Genomic DNA, 15,907 nt, shown 5'->3' on the forward strand with positions numbered 1-15,907 from the left:
TCCACCCCCCCTCCAAGCCCAAGCCTCCCCTTCTGCCCCCTCCCCCCACCCCCCTTTCCCTTGTAGTGTAGGGCGTTCGTCCACGTCCCCCAACAAGTGTCGGGGTTGGTCAACGAACCACCAAGGACTCGAACCCCAGCCCCGGGATTTTTTTGTATTAGGGAATCTCGAGTCTTGGAATCAATATAGGTCTACCCCACCAAATCCTCGGTGCAAATGACCGAGGTGGAATTCTGGAACCGTGAACCTCCGCTTCAGCCTGTAAACTCCAAACTCAGACTTTCTACGTGGGTCACCACAACAAAACAGCTAACATTTAATAAAGTTCTGCCCGCCCTCCAAACCAGCGGGCTACATGTCGCGCCAACGCAGCGCCCAGGCATGGCCCCCCCGGGCCCCAGGACCCCTTACTGCCAGATCCTGGGACTAATGCTCATCATAGGATTTCCTCGACCTCCGGAAGGGCGGTGCTGTTATGGCTTCGGGTGATCCTTGGAGGTCGTTGACGGGTGCCTGGTTTTCCGAAATTTCCGGGCCCCCTTGACTTTAGATTTGCCGCTAAGCCGTCCCAGTCTGTCGAGGCCCCTCGGGGGGTCCCGGGCTCTTCCATCTTGGCCGCTTGAGTGGCCTGCCTGGTCGCCGACCAGGTCGTCCGTGGCCCTTTGAATGTCTTCCTCAGACACCAGGCGATGTTTCTCCCCCAGCCATTCAAATTCCAAACAGAAGGGGTGTCCCCAGCGGTATCGGACCCCCTTTCCCTGAATCCCTGAAGCCATCTTGTGAGGTTTCCACATTTCCTTCTCATTGACAGGGCGAGAGCCGACAGGTCCTGAAAGATGGACACCCTGGAGTCACCGTATTGAATATTGCCAAGGTTCCTCGCTTTCTCCAGAATTTTAGCTATGTCCTTGTAATAGTGTAGCCGGGCCAGGACCGAACGCTGGCCTCTGCCCCCTCCTCCTGCCCGATGGACCCTGTCAAACTGAATCGCACCTTCAGCGTCCGCCCCCAAGACAATCCTTACGATGTCATGTACTTTGACCTCAAGACCTTGTATGGTTTCTCCCTCGGCCTGCACTAAACCAAAAATATGCAGGTTATTCCTTCTCTCCCTGTTCTCCATATCGTCCACCTTGAGCCGGAGTTCCTCTTCGCGTCTTTCCATGTCCCGGAATCTGATTTCCATTTGGGTCTCAAGGAGAGTAGTGGAGAGCTGATTGTTTTCGACTCCCTCCATTCGATCTTCCAAGGTGGTGACTTTAGTCGTGAGGTCCGCCAATTTGGCTCCCATGTCGGTCCTTATCCCGCGGATCTCTTCCAGAATCGTCTGTTCTGGATAGCACCCAGGTCTGGGGGTGGGGTGGAGGGGCCCCCGGTCGCCATGAGGTTCTCGCTGGCCACAAATTGGTACTGCGACAGGTTTTCTTTCCAACTCTTGGAGTATAATAGCAGGAGGCTTGTTTTGGCCACCTGCTATTGGCGAGGCGGGGGGGGGGGGTACCGTGTTTTCTGTGGTCGTCCCAGTGCGTGTCTGGCCTGTCCGGACCTGTCAGTTCCCCCTGTGGTGGTGGCTTTGCGGCTAGGGGGCTCTGGATCACAAGTGTCCCTAGATGCCCCCCTCTAGTGACCGTGGGGGAGGGGTGCGTATTGGGGGGCGCGCTCCCCAGGTTCTCAGACCCCACGGGTCGCTGTGCGACGTTGGCCTCCTGGTGGCCTGTAGGTCCGCTCAATGTGGAGAGGGGGCGGGCATCCAATTTCCAGGGCCCCGACACTGCTCTTTTTTACTCGGCTCCGGGGTCCCAGGATCACCTTCGGTTGCCGCCCGGTGGGATCGGAAGAGGGGAGGTCGGGGGGGCGCGCTCCCGCGTCGGCCCCCTGGCGATGTTGCTGCCCTGTGGGCCGGTGGCCCTCTTTCACCTGGCTCTGTTGCCGTTCCATGGGCCGTAGGTCCTCTCTGATTCAGGCCGCGTCAGTCGCGCTCTGCCAGAACCGTGCCCAGTATCTAGGGCCGGGGCGGGAAGCCCCGATGCACTGCAAGTGTACGGCCTCGGGTTCTTCCTCCGTGCGGTGCCACCTCCTCCTCCTCGCCCGTGGCTTCCTCACTCCAACCGAGGCCGCGTATGCGCGGCAGCTGCGGCCTCCTCCAGTGCGCCGCGCCACGGGGGAGGAGCCGCGGGAACTTTCAGGCCCGTAGAACTCGGCTCAGGGGTGTCGGATTGGCACCGGAGTTGGGTGTAGCGGGGGGCCACAGGCTCCCACAGTGTATGGTGGGGGTCTCGCAGGTCATGGGACCCTCGTTCCGTGCTAGCACCGTCGTTCTCCCGGGGCTGGGTACGGAGCTCGAAGCTCAGGCGACCATCCTGCCTGCGCCCCCTGGTGGCCTCCCCGACAGTGATTTTAATCACTTTTTTTGGCTTTCAACTCTCTATTTCAGAAAGATCTTGTGTCTGAGACGCTGATGTCATTGTGTCCTTTTTTAGCTTCATGTTCTCCATCATTTTGCTATTTTTCAATGTTTTCAGATCTTCTTTGTCACCATTACTCAACTGCTTTGTCTTTTCTAGTTTATTTATCTTTAATCTCTGATTTTTTAGCTCCGACATTCCTTTGATCGATTTCTTTCACCATAAATCCCAAGTCCCACAGGTCTTGGGCACTATCCAGGATCAAATTACAAATTATTTTGGAATAAGTATGAATCAAAACTCGATCCAGTATTGATTCTGAGATGAATGCCACGGTCCTTATATCCTTCGAGGAGATGGCTTTTAGAGAAGGTAGCTGGTTCAGCAGTTGTAGGACATTATACCTATTTAGCGTCAGACCATCTTCTCTCAGAGTAATTCTTTCTAACAAGACATGTGGAATTTTCTTTTTTTGATCATGCTCTTGCTTATTCTGCGTTATGCTCCTCTGCCTATTGCTCTTCTGCAAGAGTCTTCCTCATCCTCGGAGATACTGCTTTTATTCGCCTTCTTCTTTTTACTTCTCCTATTTGATCGTCCGAATCATACGACTTCTTATTTTCCTTCTCTTTACGATTTGAATCTCTATTTGAAACGCCTCTTCTTAAAATCACTCGGAATGTTGTTTCTTTTTTCCTCAATTGTAACAACCTTATCATTTTTGTCATCTCGTTCTTTCGATCCAAAAGCTCCTTTCAAACTTTCCTTTTCCAATACGCGCAAGAAGACTACTTTTTTCTCCTCTCTTCCAGTTCAACAACTTTCACTTTTCTTCTGTTACTCTCGTCTTCTTCCTCCTCGGATTCAGAGATAAGCACCCTTCTATCGCTTACGTTATCGTCCATGAGTTAATGGTCTTCCTCTTCAAGGCCTTCATGAGTAGAGATTCAAAAGCTCCTCCATTATTTTTTCCTCTTCACTCTCGTGTTCCAATAACACAGAATTTATGTTAGGAACTACTCCACTCTTTTTGCTAAGCGCTAACTCAGCTTTCTCTTCCGTTTCGCTGTTCTTTGTCGCTGTATATTTGGCAGTTTGGATTGTTACATTTAGAGCTTTTAGATTTCTCAAGAATTTACATGACGACTTGGCAAATCTGTTCTTTTGTTTCGCCATATATTTTTATTTTTTATTTTTAAAACTTTTCCTGGTTCAGTATTTTTTGTTTTTTCACTTACCTTTTTTCCATTTCCAAATATGGCATAGCTTTGTGTGTTTTTTGATTCCAAGTCAGTCAGGCCTATGACAGGAGCATTGTTAGCTCTTAGATCTTCGTTTATTTATAGTGGTCCGACATCTGTTAATTCGTCATTACAATTGAGATCTTCACGGTTTCCCTTTTTTGCCTCTGTCAGGGTGGTTGGCACGGAGCACAACCCATCTGCATTTTGCAATGTAGAGGGCCTACTTTCTTCGTCTCCGACTTCAGTGTTCTTTTCACTTCCTGTCCTCTCAGACCTTCCCGGTTCACTTTCCATTAATTCATTTGACCCTTCTGTTCAGTTTGTCCTCTTTTCTTTTCTCCATCTGGTGATTTAGGCTCATCTTGCTGGTCTCAGACGGTACACTCTGTTGATTTGGCATCATCTTTATCTCATCCTTCATGTTTTTCAGTTTCAATAAGGCCAGCGCCTCCTTTGCTACTTCCGCTAACAGTTTATCTTCCGTTGTTCTTCAAGACGGTTTCCAGGATTTTTGATGCAACTTCTTTTTTCTGTTTTTCACTCTGCATTTGACATTTTATTTTGTGCAAGTCAATTTCCAGTTTAGTAATTTTCGAGTTTACCATAGCTGTGAGTGTATTTTGATCCCTATAACTTTCATTAAAGTGCTTGTATATTTTTGACAGGGGAGCCACAGCAATTGTCAGAGGACATCAGTATCGGTCTTAGATCGTTCACCATTTTTTCCATCGCTTTTGCAGTCACTTCCTCCATCAGTTTATTGTTTTTTCGTTCATATTTATTCCTTTTTGGATTGGGATAATTTTTCCATCTTATCGGAAGACGTCTCTGCAGCTGTCTAGGGGGCAGAGTATCTGTTTCTGTTAAGACTATGTTCCTCTATTCACTTCTCTTGGGACCCCCCCCCCCGTTCAAATGCTGCAGTATTTTGTTCTCTAAAGCGTCTGTGTCTCATATTGCTCTTTTGTGAGCTGTAGAGAGTCTGGGTTGAGCTCGACTCCCACCTTCTTCTCTTAGCAGGTACGTTTCTGCATCCAAACGAGTGCACTGAGCTTCACACATCCTTTTCAGATTCCGACTCTCCATAAGATTCTGAACTCATCCTCACTGACTCACCTCGTTTCATCACTCCATACTCCATTAGTTGTACCGTATTCACAGTTAAGCTCTTTTGCTCTTCATTCTTGCTTTCATTGAGGTAAGTTCTCTGATAAGATTATCAGCAACTGCAATAGAATTTCAGTGCTCGCTCCTCACCAAGTTGGTATATTCTAAGGTTTTTAGTTCTCTTTCCATCAACAATTTACCAAATTATTCCCAGAGCAGTTCTCTCTCTTGTCCCACTTTGTGTTTTAGGGTCTGCTCTATTGCTTCGTTGTGTCTTTTTAGATGCCTCTTCTCCACACTTTTTCCAGGGCACATGAGTATCTTGGAATATAGCATCGGACTCTTTCGGAGTCTGAATTTTCCCCTCTACTGGCTCCGTCAACTGTAATGGGCTCCACTAAGTCATCTCTTCTTAAAACTATGGGATATTTACATGTTTCAACGCCCCTCCCTGCTAGGACTCGTAATACCGGTATCATGGGGAATACGGTGGAGATCTGCTGCACACTATCAAGAACTCCAATGCTTTTATTTTTGTTTTTCTCATTCCCAGCTTTCTGGGGCGATTCATTCGTTAGTTCAGGGTTTACAAGCCCTAAATCACCACGGCGGGCGATAGGGAACCCAAGCACGTACTCACTCTCAGCCTCTTTTATGGACACATCGCGCTTTCCCCCTCTAATACTGTCCACAGACATTACAGCAGCCTCTCAAACTTGTACACGCCCATTGTCTGTTTCATACGCTTGGAGCTCACTCCGCAAGCTTGTCGCAAAGCGGGCGGCATTTCCCACGTTTCCCCAGTTACTTTCTTGAAATTTTGCCCCCCCCCCCCTTTCATCCACTGAATCATCGGAGTCACTTATTTGGAAGGCAGTCACAGCCGTATTGCAGCTTCCAGGTCCTTCAGGCGATAAACGCGCAAATCTTTTGGAGGGACACAGAGGGGTGGCTGACTCTGAGCGCTTCAATTGCGCACGTGTCAGCGGTTGGGTTCTGACTTCCATCAGCACCTTGATCTCCTCACGCAGAACACGTAGAACTCTCCCACACACTCCGCAACGCACACGGAGGTGTGTATTTTAAGTCTTCGGCTCCTCCTCGCTCTTCCGCAAAGAAAGCACCACACGTAGCTCACAGGCAACTCGAGAATCAAAGAGTCAAATAAAGACACCTGAAGTCGTGCAAGTGTTTTCTTAGTGCTGTTTTGGGTCACTCGCCAGTCAGCCTCCCATAGCTCCAACCATGGAGGCCATCTTCAGATTCGCATAACGTATACAATAGTGGCAAAACGAGTCAGGATGAGCCAAATGCGGGGTAGGAGGGTGCAAGTAAGTTTTACGGTCGGGTCCAGGAGCTGCGTGTAACCCTTTGCAATGAAGAAATGCAGCAGGCACTGATGCAGGAGGTTAGGCAGAATTGCATGCAGTACCATCTGGGACCACCACATACAATTAGGACTACAGGTGTAAGCAAAAACCAACCTTTGATATAAGTCTGTACTATACAGTTTGTGGTAGCGAGCTGGGCAGCCAGGCTTATCTCAAGAGGGAATGTGAGCAGTACAAGGATGTTACACGGAGGTCTTACAATCACAATGGTTCAAGTAGACACACTCAAGGTTTCTGGTTAAAACACTTATTACACAATCATTTAGAAAACATTCACTAGAAGGAGGCAACTTAATATTATACACAAATACACTTAAATACTAAACCAATAGGTTTCTGAGTAAATTAGGTTCCCCTAAAATAGGAGCAAAATGGCATTTCAGTTACTTTGAATGGGAGTAAAAAGGCACAAGTTAGTAGAATAGATCACAAATACTTTCTTAGGCAGTGCAAATAGTTTCAGTTCACTAGAGAACTCTATTCAGTTCAGTAGGCCTAGGCCAAATTCAATCGACTAGTGTCTTGGATAGGAAAGAGCAGGTCTTGTAGTAAACTGTTTGCCAATGTTCTCAGAAGTAGTTTGTACGAAAAAGAATCATTTGTTGGGTCACAAGCGGATTAGGCCTGCAAGTTGGTAAAGTTTCACAAACATTCACCGCGAGAGGTAAGTTCTCTCAATCGGGTTGGCACAGTACCTTAGTATGAAGAAAAAGATGCAGCTGAAGACGTTGGTTCCTGGCAGCTCCTGCAGATCTCACTGTTCCTGAGCCTCAGTCGTGGGGACAAGAGGGGGGATGTCGGGGGACTCCTGCACTGCACAGGGACGGGTAAAACAAGCTGGCAAAGAGGAAGATCTTCGGTTCGAGTAGTTGTCGAGCACAAAAGCGGGTGTCCGTCCCCCTGGTTAATCCTAACCAGCTCCGAGAATGGTACCCCGGTGGCTTACGAGAGGATTGGTCCCACCAACTCAAAGGAAGAAACCGTCCTTTAAGGGGCTTCTCTGTCGAAATTAACTTGGCAATTCGGCCCTGTAGCAGGGCTTCACCGGGCAAACCAATGGTCCAGGAGTTGCAACAGTCGTCTTCGGTTCTTTCGTTCCAGTGGTCGACTCTGCTTTCCAGTCCAAAAGACTCGCCTTTTAAACAGTTTTCTCCCTTTCATTCCAGCCTAGCTGCTACTCACCCAGCAGGGTGGCTGTCCTTGCCGGACAGTCAGCCAGCCAATCACGCCAGAGTGCATTTGGGTCTCCTAGGAGACAAAGCACAGAGTTTCGGGCACCTCCCTTACTTCCTGCCCACCCCAGACACTCAGACGCCAGATGCAGTCCTTCAGTCCTGAAGCCTGCCCAAGGCATAGAAACAAAGGGACCAACCCTAGTTTGGTGCGCAGCGACAAACACTAGAAGGACCTTTCCAAAAAGAAATGGCAAAAAAGAAAACCGGGACCCGTTTAAACAAAGGGGCTTAAGGCACCATCTTGAAAAACATGGCTCCCGCGATTTTTAGCTACTGGGGTTCGTGGTCGGGAAAAATCATGGTAGTTTGTTCTAAAACCACTGTCACCATCCTTTTCAATAGGAAAGGGTAGCATCTGAGTGCTATATGAGTATTTACGCACAGGGGATACTATGTAACCCTTCCAGCACTTCATTGTAAGATGGTGTGTGCTGGTTCTAGGAATTTGGAAAGACTAGTGTAAAGTCAATTTCACTTTACATTCTCTGGGAAACAGTAGTTTATCCCAGAGAAGGTATTTACACTTTGGGAAGTCTAAAAGACATCCCTGTGTCACTGCACTGAGGGTGCTGTGTATCACACATGAAAAGATGATGCTTACAGAGTTATCTAAAACTCCATAATCAAAGAACACAAGTGTAAAACACACATCAAAACACATGAAAGAGTGGGGGGAAAAAAGGCTCACTCTTTCCAGGTAAGAAAATCAAGTCCTAAAAATCCAGCAAATTTGCTGGGGTTCTCTAGGGAGAAGGGAATTGGCACATTTATGAGAATTCTCCCTAACAATAATCCTCCTATTGCAAGAAAGGGATGCTTAAAAAGAACTTCTGCCGCAGAGGCCATATGGCCTACCATGGGAACATAGAATAAAGGGTTGCATTTACGGGGCGACTTCAGTAAGTCGAAAAAAGAAGTAAAAAGATCTGGAAATCCAAAGGGGGGGAAGGCGCGCACACACACAAAAAAAAAAGTTAGTGGCCCCTAAAAATGGGACAGTAGAATCTCCAAAAATGAAATTCTTCCCCAAAAGAATGTCTGTAACCCAAGTGAGGTGGATGTACCTTGACCCTGAAAACTGCGGCAAAGGAAAAACGGTTTAACACCCCCCCACAAATGTTTCAACTATGTTTGCGATTGGACACCCAACCATAGTAGGTCCCATGTTTGTCAAACTTTCCAAGACAAACGCATATGTTGTGGATCAAGCCTAAAATCTTACACATCCGTTTGAAATACAAGTCATATCTGTTCTTCACTGTCCTGGGTATGGGCTTTGGGCGGCAGCCAATACTATATAATGTATCCATTTCCTTCCACACAAAAATTAATCCAAGTGTAGCTTTCTAGCACCTTCAGAGACTAATGCAAGCGTGCAATCTAGATATATGCTCCTTAATTCAATACGACTGGCAAGTGCTTTGGGTGACTTGTCAAGGTTCCTAGCCGACAATATCCTACCATGGCGCACACAGCTTAATAGGCAAGTTCACTGCACTATGAGCAGCATAAGGTCTTCCATGGGGACATGTTCCACAGAGAAGCACCTTTATTGAGGCCAGTACTGAAGGTTAAGAGAAAAGGTGGGTGATCATGCTAGAGCCACAGTTCAAGTCTTCCCCCCTAAAACCAATTGTATGCATTCAAATAGTAACCAATTATCTTCTTCCAAATGTTAACGTTATTGTTTCAAATGATCCCTGCTCCTGAAACAACGTTAGTTACATAAATAATGGTTTTATATACTACCCCCAAATGAACTAGATGGAGATTCTCGTTTATATGCTCACCACACAGATGTTTCCAAACTTGTCCGCTCCAGCCACGGTCTCGTAATCTAGGAGGCATGCAGTAGTGACCCAGCGAGGGTGAGTGTCATCAGCGAAGATGATTAGCTGGTTCTCATTCCTCTTGTAACGAACCCAGATAAAGCTTTCTTGGACATCTGAAACAATAACCCGGTGCCCGATGGTCTGGATGCCAGAGATATAGTTGGCCAGATGCTATGAAATGAAGCAAAAGTTAACACTGTGGGTTTAATTGTGGTTAAGACGTTCTGGTGTTTTCCTCTTAATGCAGTAATCTCAAAATGGCACATTTAAGTAGTGTTTGTAGAGCATCCATCAAATGACCAGATATCCAAGTTACTTAATTGCAAATATATATTATACTGGAGATGTTACAACATTGCGAGGTGAGACTGAATACCTTGGATTTTCAAAAGTAATAGCGAGGAACAAGTTACTTACCTGTAAGTATTGTTCTCCAGCATGGGTCTGGAATGGATTCACATGATCATGAATATTCTCAGTCAGGCCGGGAATCCTCGGTAAAAGAAAAAGGTTACACTTTCACCTACAAACTGTATTTCTCCTCTAAACCAATCACTGTACACTGGGTCATAATGCCCCCAGCCAATGACTGTCCTCTCCCTAAGCCCCTCCTCAGGCAGCCATCTTCAGATTTGGTAAGCATGTACAATGGCAGTATGACCAAGAAGAGCAGCAGAGGGGTAGGAGGGAGGCTTTGCATGTGAATACATGCCAGATCTATGCTGGAGAATAGGCAAGTAACTTGTTCCTTCTAAAGCATGGGGTCTGGCATGGTTTTACATGCTCATGAATAACAAATACATTGTAGTAAAACATTGCACAACCACAGAAGGTGGCAAGGCTCAACAGAAGCAATTACTCTTACCTCCGGAACAGGCTCACCTTCAAGCAAACAGGTTGCGTAGCACTGCATGGCCGACTCTGGCCTCCTCTCTGGAATCCCTGTCGACACAGTAGAATCTCGTGAGGGTGTACGTGGACCTCCACGTTGTAGCCCTGCAGATGTCCAGCAGGGGCACATGCGACGGGAACACCATTGTGGCAGCGATGGCTCAGGTGGAATGGGCTCTCAAACGGCCGGTCAGCGGTCAGTTCGCCAACCGATGACAGTGTGTGATAAATCTGGAGAGCCAGCTTGAGATGGAAGTCTTGGACAAGGCCTTCCTATGGTTCACAGGACCAAAGTTCACAAACAATTCAGACGTCCTCCGAAAACTCTGTGTGCCACGTAGAACTTCAGAGCACAAGCAACGTCCAGCGAGTGCATAGTCCTTTCAGCCGTTGGCGAAGGTTTCGGAAAGAACACAGGTAACACCAAAGGCTTGTTGAGGTGGAATTCAGACTGAACCTTTGGCATGAAGGAGGGGTGCGTCCGTATTACCACCCTCGATTAGTGCAAAAGTCAGATACGGCTGCCTCCAGGATAGAGCCTGGATCTCACCCTCCCTCCCGGCAGAGATGATGGCCAGGAGGAAAGGAGTTTTCTAAGAGCGGGGTAGGAGCCTTGACCGGCAGGAAAGCTCGAAACAGTCCTTTGAGGAACTCCTTGACGAGACCGTGGGACCAGAGAAGATAGTCCTGGAGACATGGTGTTGCAGGAGATCGTTGCCAGATGTACCTTGAAAGAGGCGTACGCCAGCCCCTCCTTGGCCAAGGACAAGGAAGAATCTGCGGGGCAGTGACCCTCAGAGGGTTGATCTTCTGCGACCGGCAACACGTAGAGAAACGCTTCCACTTGTGAACGTAGCACTTAAGAGTCGATGACGCTCTGGCCTTGGCAAGGACCTCCCTGCAATTCCCTGGCAACTCGTATCCTCCAAACTGTAGGAGCCAAGCCCTTAGGTTCAGCGGTCCTGGATCGTGATGCAGGATTGGGCTCCTTCTCTGGTGAGCAGATCCGTGACCACCAGAAGCTTGACCGGAGGCGACATCGACAGGCTGAGAAGGTCCGGGTACCATCCTGTATCGGCACTGTGAGTTGATTGATGACTCAACAGGAGCGGCAGCAGAGGAAACGCATACAGGAACAGGATGTCCACGGGACGGAGAACGCGTCCTCCACCCCCCCCCCATGCTCCGCAGCTGGTGGAACCTGCTGGCAAATTTCTGGCATTTGGAGTTTGCCTCCGTCGCAAACAGATCGATCTGGGGTCAGCCCGACTTGATGAAGATGCTGTCCATATAGTCCTGCCGAAGTTCCCGCTTGTGGCAGGAGCGCAACTCCCTGCTGAGGCAGTCGGTGTTGGGCAAGAATTGGGGCAGTCACACTGTATGAGACTACACATCTGCTTGGTATTAGATAACCCACCTTTTGGTATAGATCTGTACTCCACAAGTTGGTACTGTGACTGAGCAGCCATGCCTATCTCAAGAGGGGTAAACGTGAGCTGAAAAGCTGTAAAAATGAAATCCATAAATACAAGTAGCCAAGTAACACTTAAACTCAAGGTTTAGGTTATAAATAATTATTTATGTAATTAACATACATTTTTATTAAAGAAGTGTTCTTTAAAAAGGCAATTCATGTAACTATGTAAATATACTTCAGAAGTACTTTTCAGAATCAAACCAAGTTAGTGTATACTCTCTGGATATGCTTCTTACACAATTCCTACACCTTGAGGTGACTTCAAACCCACGGACAGTAATGGCATTTATATATCACACTAGTTACACTTTGCAGATTCTGAGGATGCAGAAAGGAAAGGTTAGGGAAGGAAAACAGGTTCTCAGTATATGTGAGGACAACTAAATCTTCCGATGAAATCCAGATAAGGCCTTTCCAAGCAGTAACAGTTTACACTAAGCTACCAACTATGAGGGACAAACAATATCAAAGACAATGGACTAGAGTTTGCAGGGAGCCAGGACAGCCAAAGTCAATTGGAGCACAGTCTATGGATCTGAGGCACTTCTTAAATCAAAGTCTTGCACAAAGTTAGAGTTTGTAGAAAGAAAATCACTTGTAGGGTCGCAAGCTATGGAAAGAGTTGGAATCAACTCTAAAGATAATCTACTGCAATTCCCATCTGAGAAAAGCGTGGCTAAAAGACAATGAGGCAAGTACCCCAAGCCTAAACAGTACCTCAGGTTTGAAAAAGAGGGGTCCAGCTGGATTCTGTCTTGCTACAGCGGTTCAGACCCTTGTTCCTGAGCCTCCGTCGTGGGGACAAGAGGGAGGACGTCTGGAGTGCTCCTGCAGCGGTACTTGGGAGGACATCTGGAATGCTCCTGCAGCGGTACTTGGGAGGTCGTCAGCAGCTAAGGGCTCTTTTCGGTTCAGCTGCACTTAACAGATTCAGTGCTTAGCAAACAGCATTGTCGCAGATTTCGGATACCGGTTGGGCTTCCTTCACTCCTTGGGTCCTGCACTCTAGTGAGGGGGCTCGGGGTCTGGTTGTCCTGCTTCTGGAGGGTCATTAGGAGACTCCTGGAGCGTCTAGCCGGATTTGTTACCGCTTCAGACTTATCACTCTACTACGAATACTCAACCCCTGGCATTGGGCTTCCTAAGCAACAGAGAGGGAAAGCAAGTCAGGGGTGATGGTCCAGTGGAGTTCGTCTGTTATTTGGTCCCACTAACCAAAGGGGAGACGTCGTTGCGTCCGGAGCTTCTCTGTTGAGGTGAAAAAGTAGTTCAGCACAGCAGCAGGTCTTCACCCGGCAATTCCAAGGTCCAGGAGGATGCAGCAAGCTTCGTTCACGGTTTCTTCGTCAGGTGTTTCTCCCAGTGGCCGACTCTGCCTGTAGTCCCAAAACCCTCGCCTTTTAAGCAGGTTTCTTCCATTCATGCACAGCCTAAGCTGTCCTGAAAGGACAGCCAGCCAATCGGGACTGGTTGCATTCAGGCATTCCTAGAGACAAAGGACAGGGGAGTTTCGGGATCCTCCCTCACATCCTGTCCTTCCAGACACACTGGTGCCAGGGGCGGTATTCAGAGCTAAAGCCAGCCAAAGGCAAGACAAACAAAGGGCTCAAACCTGTCTCAACGCACAGAGTAAAACCCAAGAAAGGCCTCACAAACAGAAAATGGTGAAAAAAAGACAGGGGCCATTTTGACAAAATGGTCCCCCATGGGTGCTGTACTGCAGCTGAGGGTTCAGCCTGTGGTAGAAAAGCACAATGGTAGAAAAAATTAAACCACTGCCACCAGCCATCTAAAGTAGTGAGGGTAACAAAAATGTTACATGAGAATGTAGGATAAGGGGCTACTAGCTCACCCCACAGCATTCCACATAAAATGGCGTGTGCTGGACCTACAAAAAGAAAAGGTAGGTAAAGTCAATTTCACAGCCTGTCTGTAGCCGTCCTGCCGTCACCCAGAAACGCTGCCTCTTCATCATCTGCCTCAACTGTGCGAGTACTTTCTATGACCCCCAATATCTACGAACCCTGACCATCAAGTGTCTCCCCCACACATGACTACATATCTCGAATCTAAGGTTTCAGTCAGCATGTATTGTATTAGGCTAGAGCCTAGCATTGGCCATTAAACCTGCTACTTTTGACTGTCCACTAACGCCTTACGACATCTTGGATGTTCGTTAATTAAGCTGCTTTTCAAGGCTCTCTGCCCATATTTGCAACACCTCCCTACGTCAGGGCACCTGATCCAAGACTAGACTCACGAGGTGCAAGTACCCGCACCTCAATAACGTCTGCACGGCACGTGTCTATCTGTACGCAGATACACTGCCGCCAGCTCCTACTTATTTGCCTGTTCACATGATACGCAGCCCGCTGCTACTGGAAGTTAATCCCACCCAGCCCGCATGGTTCTTACTTCTGTAGCCCTGCTTGTCAACATTTCATGTGGCCAGTTACCATTGTAAGTCAAACCTCTGTATATACTATACCTCCTGTAACCAATGTACTTCGTGCCAAAGTGTACTTTTAACATTTGTTGCCACTGCTAGCTGGATCCTTTATATTCTCCTGCAAAACCGTTGTTTATCCTGCTGCCACTGTCAGTTGCACCCTGTCTATCATCTACTGTTCCATCGGCATCTTTGGCCAAAATTGTATGACCTAGGTCTGAAGTCAATGTTAAGTGAACCTATGCTACCTGTTACTTTACCTCTCGCTACTTCTCACAAGTCTGCATTAACTGTACTGCATAAATTATAATGCTGTTATTTGCATTCATAAGCCAGTTAGCATTGCTAGCTGTACTCACCGTTTATGCTGTATTTGTTATTTCTTGTCAAACCTCAAAGTGAGTTGCCTTTGCTAGCTGAATTAACTGTATGTACTATATCTATTGTCAAATTACAGTTAAGTTTGTGTGCGCTGCTAGCTGCAAGGCTGCTTACTGCCTCCATTCCCGAAAATGTGGACCTTTTTTTAGTCTCCCACTATCTATAACATCTGCAACTAGGCACTTTGCGTTAGAACTGCTGCTCACACGGCCATGCCTTATACATCCACCTTATCTACAAAACGACCTGTGCTATCACTATGCCTTCCTTTGTACCAACTTTGATAGCCCTAGGTTCTCTAATCAAAGTAGGATTCCGAGTTAGACTCCTGTCTACCCCCAATATTCCCTTGCCCTCTCACTCAAGTTTTACAAGTTTGACCATGACCCAGAATGTTCTGCCAAATGTCCCTATCAACTCATTTTGCACCCTAGTACAAAGAAGTTCTAACACCCTTATCCCAACTCATCCTACCAGGCCTTGTGACACAGCCTCTAGGAATACCAGGATTCGTTTGAGATTAGCCAAATTGTTTGAACCCACTGCCAGATCTTCCACTAAACCTCTTGTGAGAATTAACTCAGCCCCTCCCCTTACCACTATTAGTGACAAACTTACACCCAACCTTATACCACAGCAAACTGTATAATTTACGTATGCCAACCCACTCACAAATTAAACACTCTAGCACAAACCCTCAGTCACTTGATGTATCGGCTATCCCCGCAACTCCACCCCCATCAGACAACCCCACCTCAGACCTCAAATGAGCATTAATTAATTGATGCTAGATTGTAGTTGCTCACCCTATAGATATATCCGACCTGATTTTGGCCGAACATTAGGATTTCCTGCCATAACCAAAACCTAGTTGCATGAGGCAGCAGGCCCAGCTATCATGCTTGCTGTAACGGATGGTTACACTATCCTAAAGGCCGATAGATGTAAGGCGTGAGGAGGAGGCATTGCCTTCATCGCTAAAGCTAGCCTGTCTATAAGAATCGACTCATCCCTACACTTTACTTCCTGCAAGGCCTTCACAGCTGAACTGCCCATCGCTAAAACACAGACTGCCAATTCATCTCTTATGCAGACCCCCCAGGCCCGATTGGGTCTTTCGAGGAACACCCATCTTCCATGCTCTCAGATAACTTAAAAAGTACATCACAAATTCTTCTATTAGGAGACTTCAGTTTGGGCTTCAATGACCCCCTTGACACATTTGCATCAAGTACAGCCCTCACCTTGTCAGAATTAGGAATGACACAGTAAGTTAACCTTTTTTGATTTAATTGTGGTGAGTGAGCACAACCAATACGGAATATTTATTTCTTCTTTTTCTTTTTATTATTATCACCTAAGTTGTAAAGTTTGCTCTGAAAGCGATATTTACATACAAGCAATAACTATCTTTATGAACACATACATACAGACACAGCTATTTCATAACTGATGATTAAGGCATAGATGATGTATAAAGAAGGTGTAGATAAGT

General features: G+C 47.1%; 1 protein-coding gene across 3 annotated transcripts in view; it reads right to left on the reverse strand.

Moving 5' to 3' along the window:
• The window catches only part of SF3B3 (splicing factor 3b subunit 3), a 702,426-nt gene that overhangs the window by 97,019 nt on the left and 589,500 nt on the right, over positions 1–15,907 (reverse strand). For all 3 annotated transcript variants that reach the window (XM_069654935.1, XM_069654943.1, XM_069654952.1), the window contains exon 22: positions 9,173–9,385. In XM_069654935.1, coding sequence (XP_069511036.1) covers positions 9,173–9,385 — 213 coding nt within the window. The remainder of the gene's footprint in view (positions 1–9,172; positions 9,386–15,907) is intronic.

The sequence above is a fragment of the Ambystoma mexicanum genome, chromosome 1p (genome assembly GCF_040938575.1).
Source record: "Ambystoma mexicanum isolate Mex_15411 chromosome 1p, UKY_AmexF1_1, whole genome shotgun sequence".
Lineage (NCBI taxonomy): Eukaryota > Metazoa > Chordata > Amphibia > Caudata > Ambystomatidae > Ambystoma > Ambystoma mexicanum.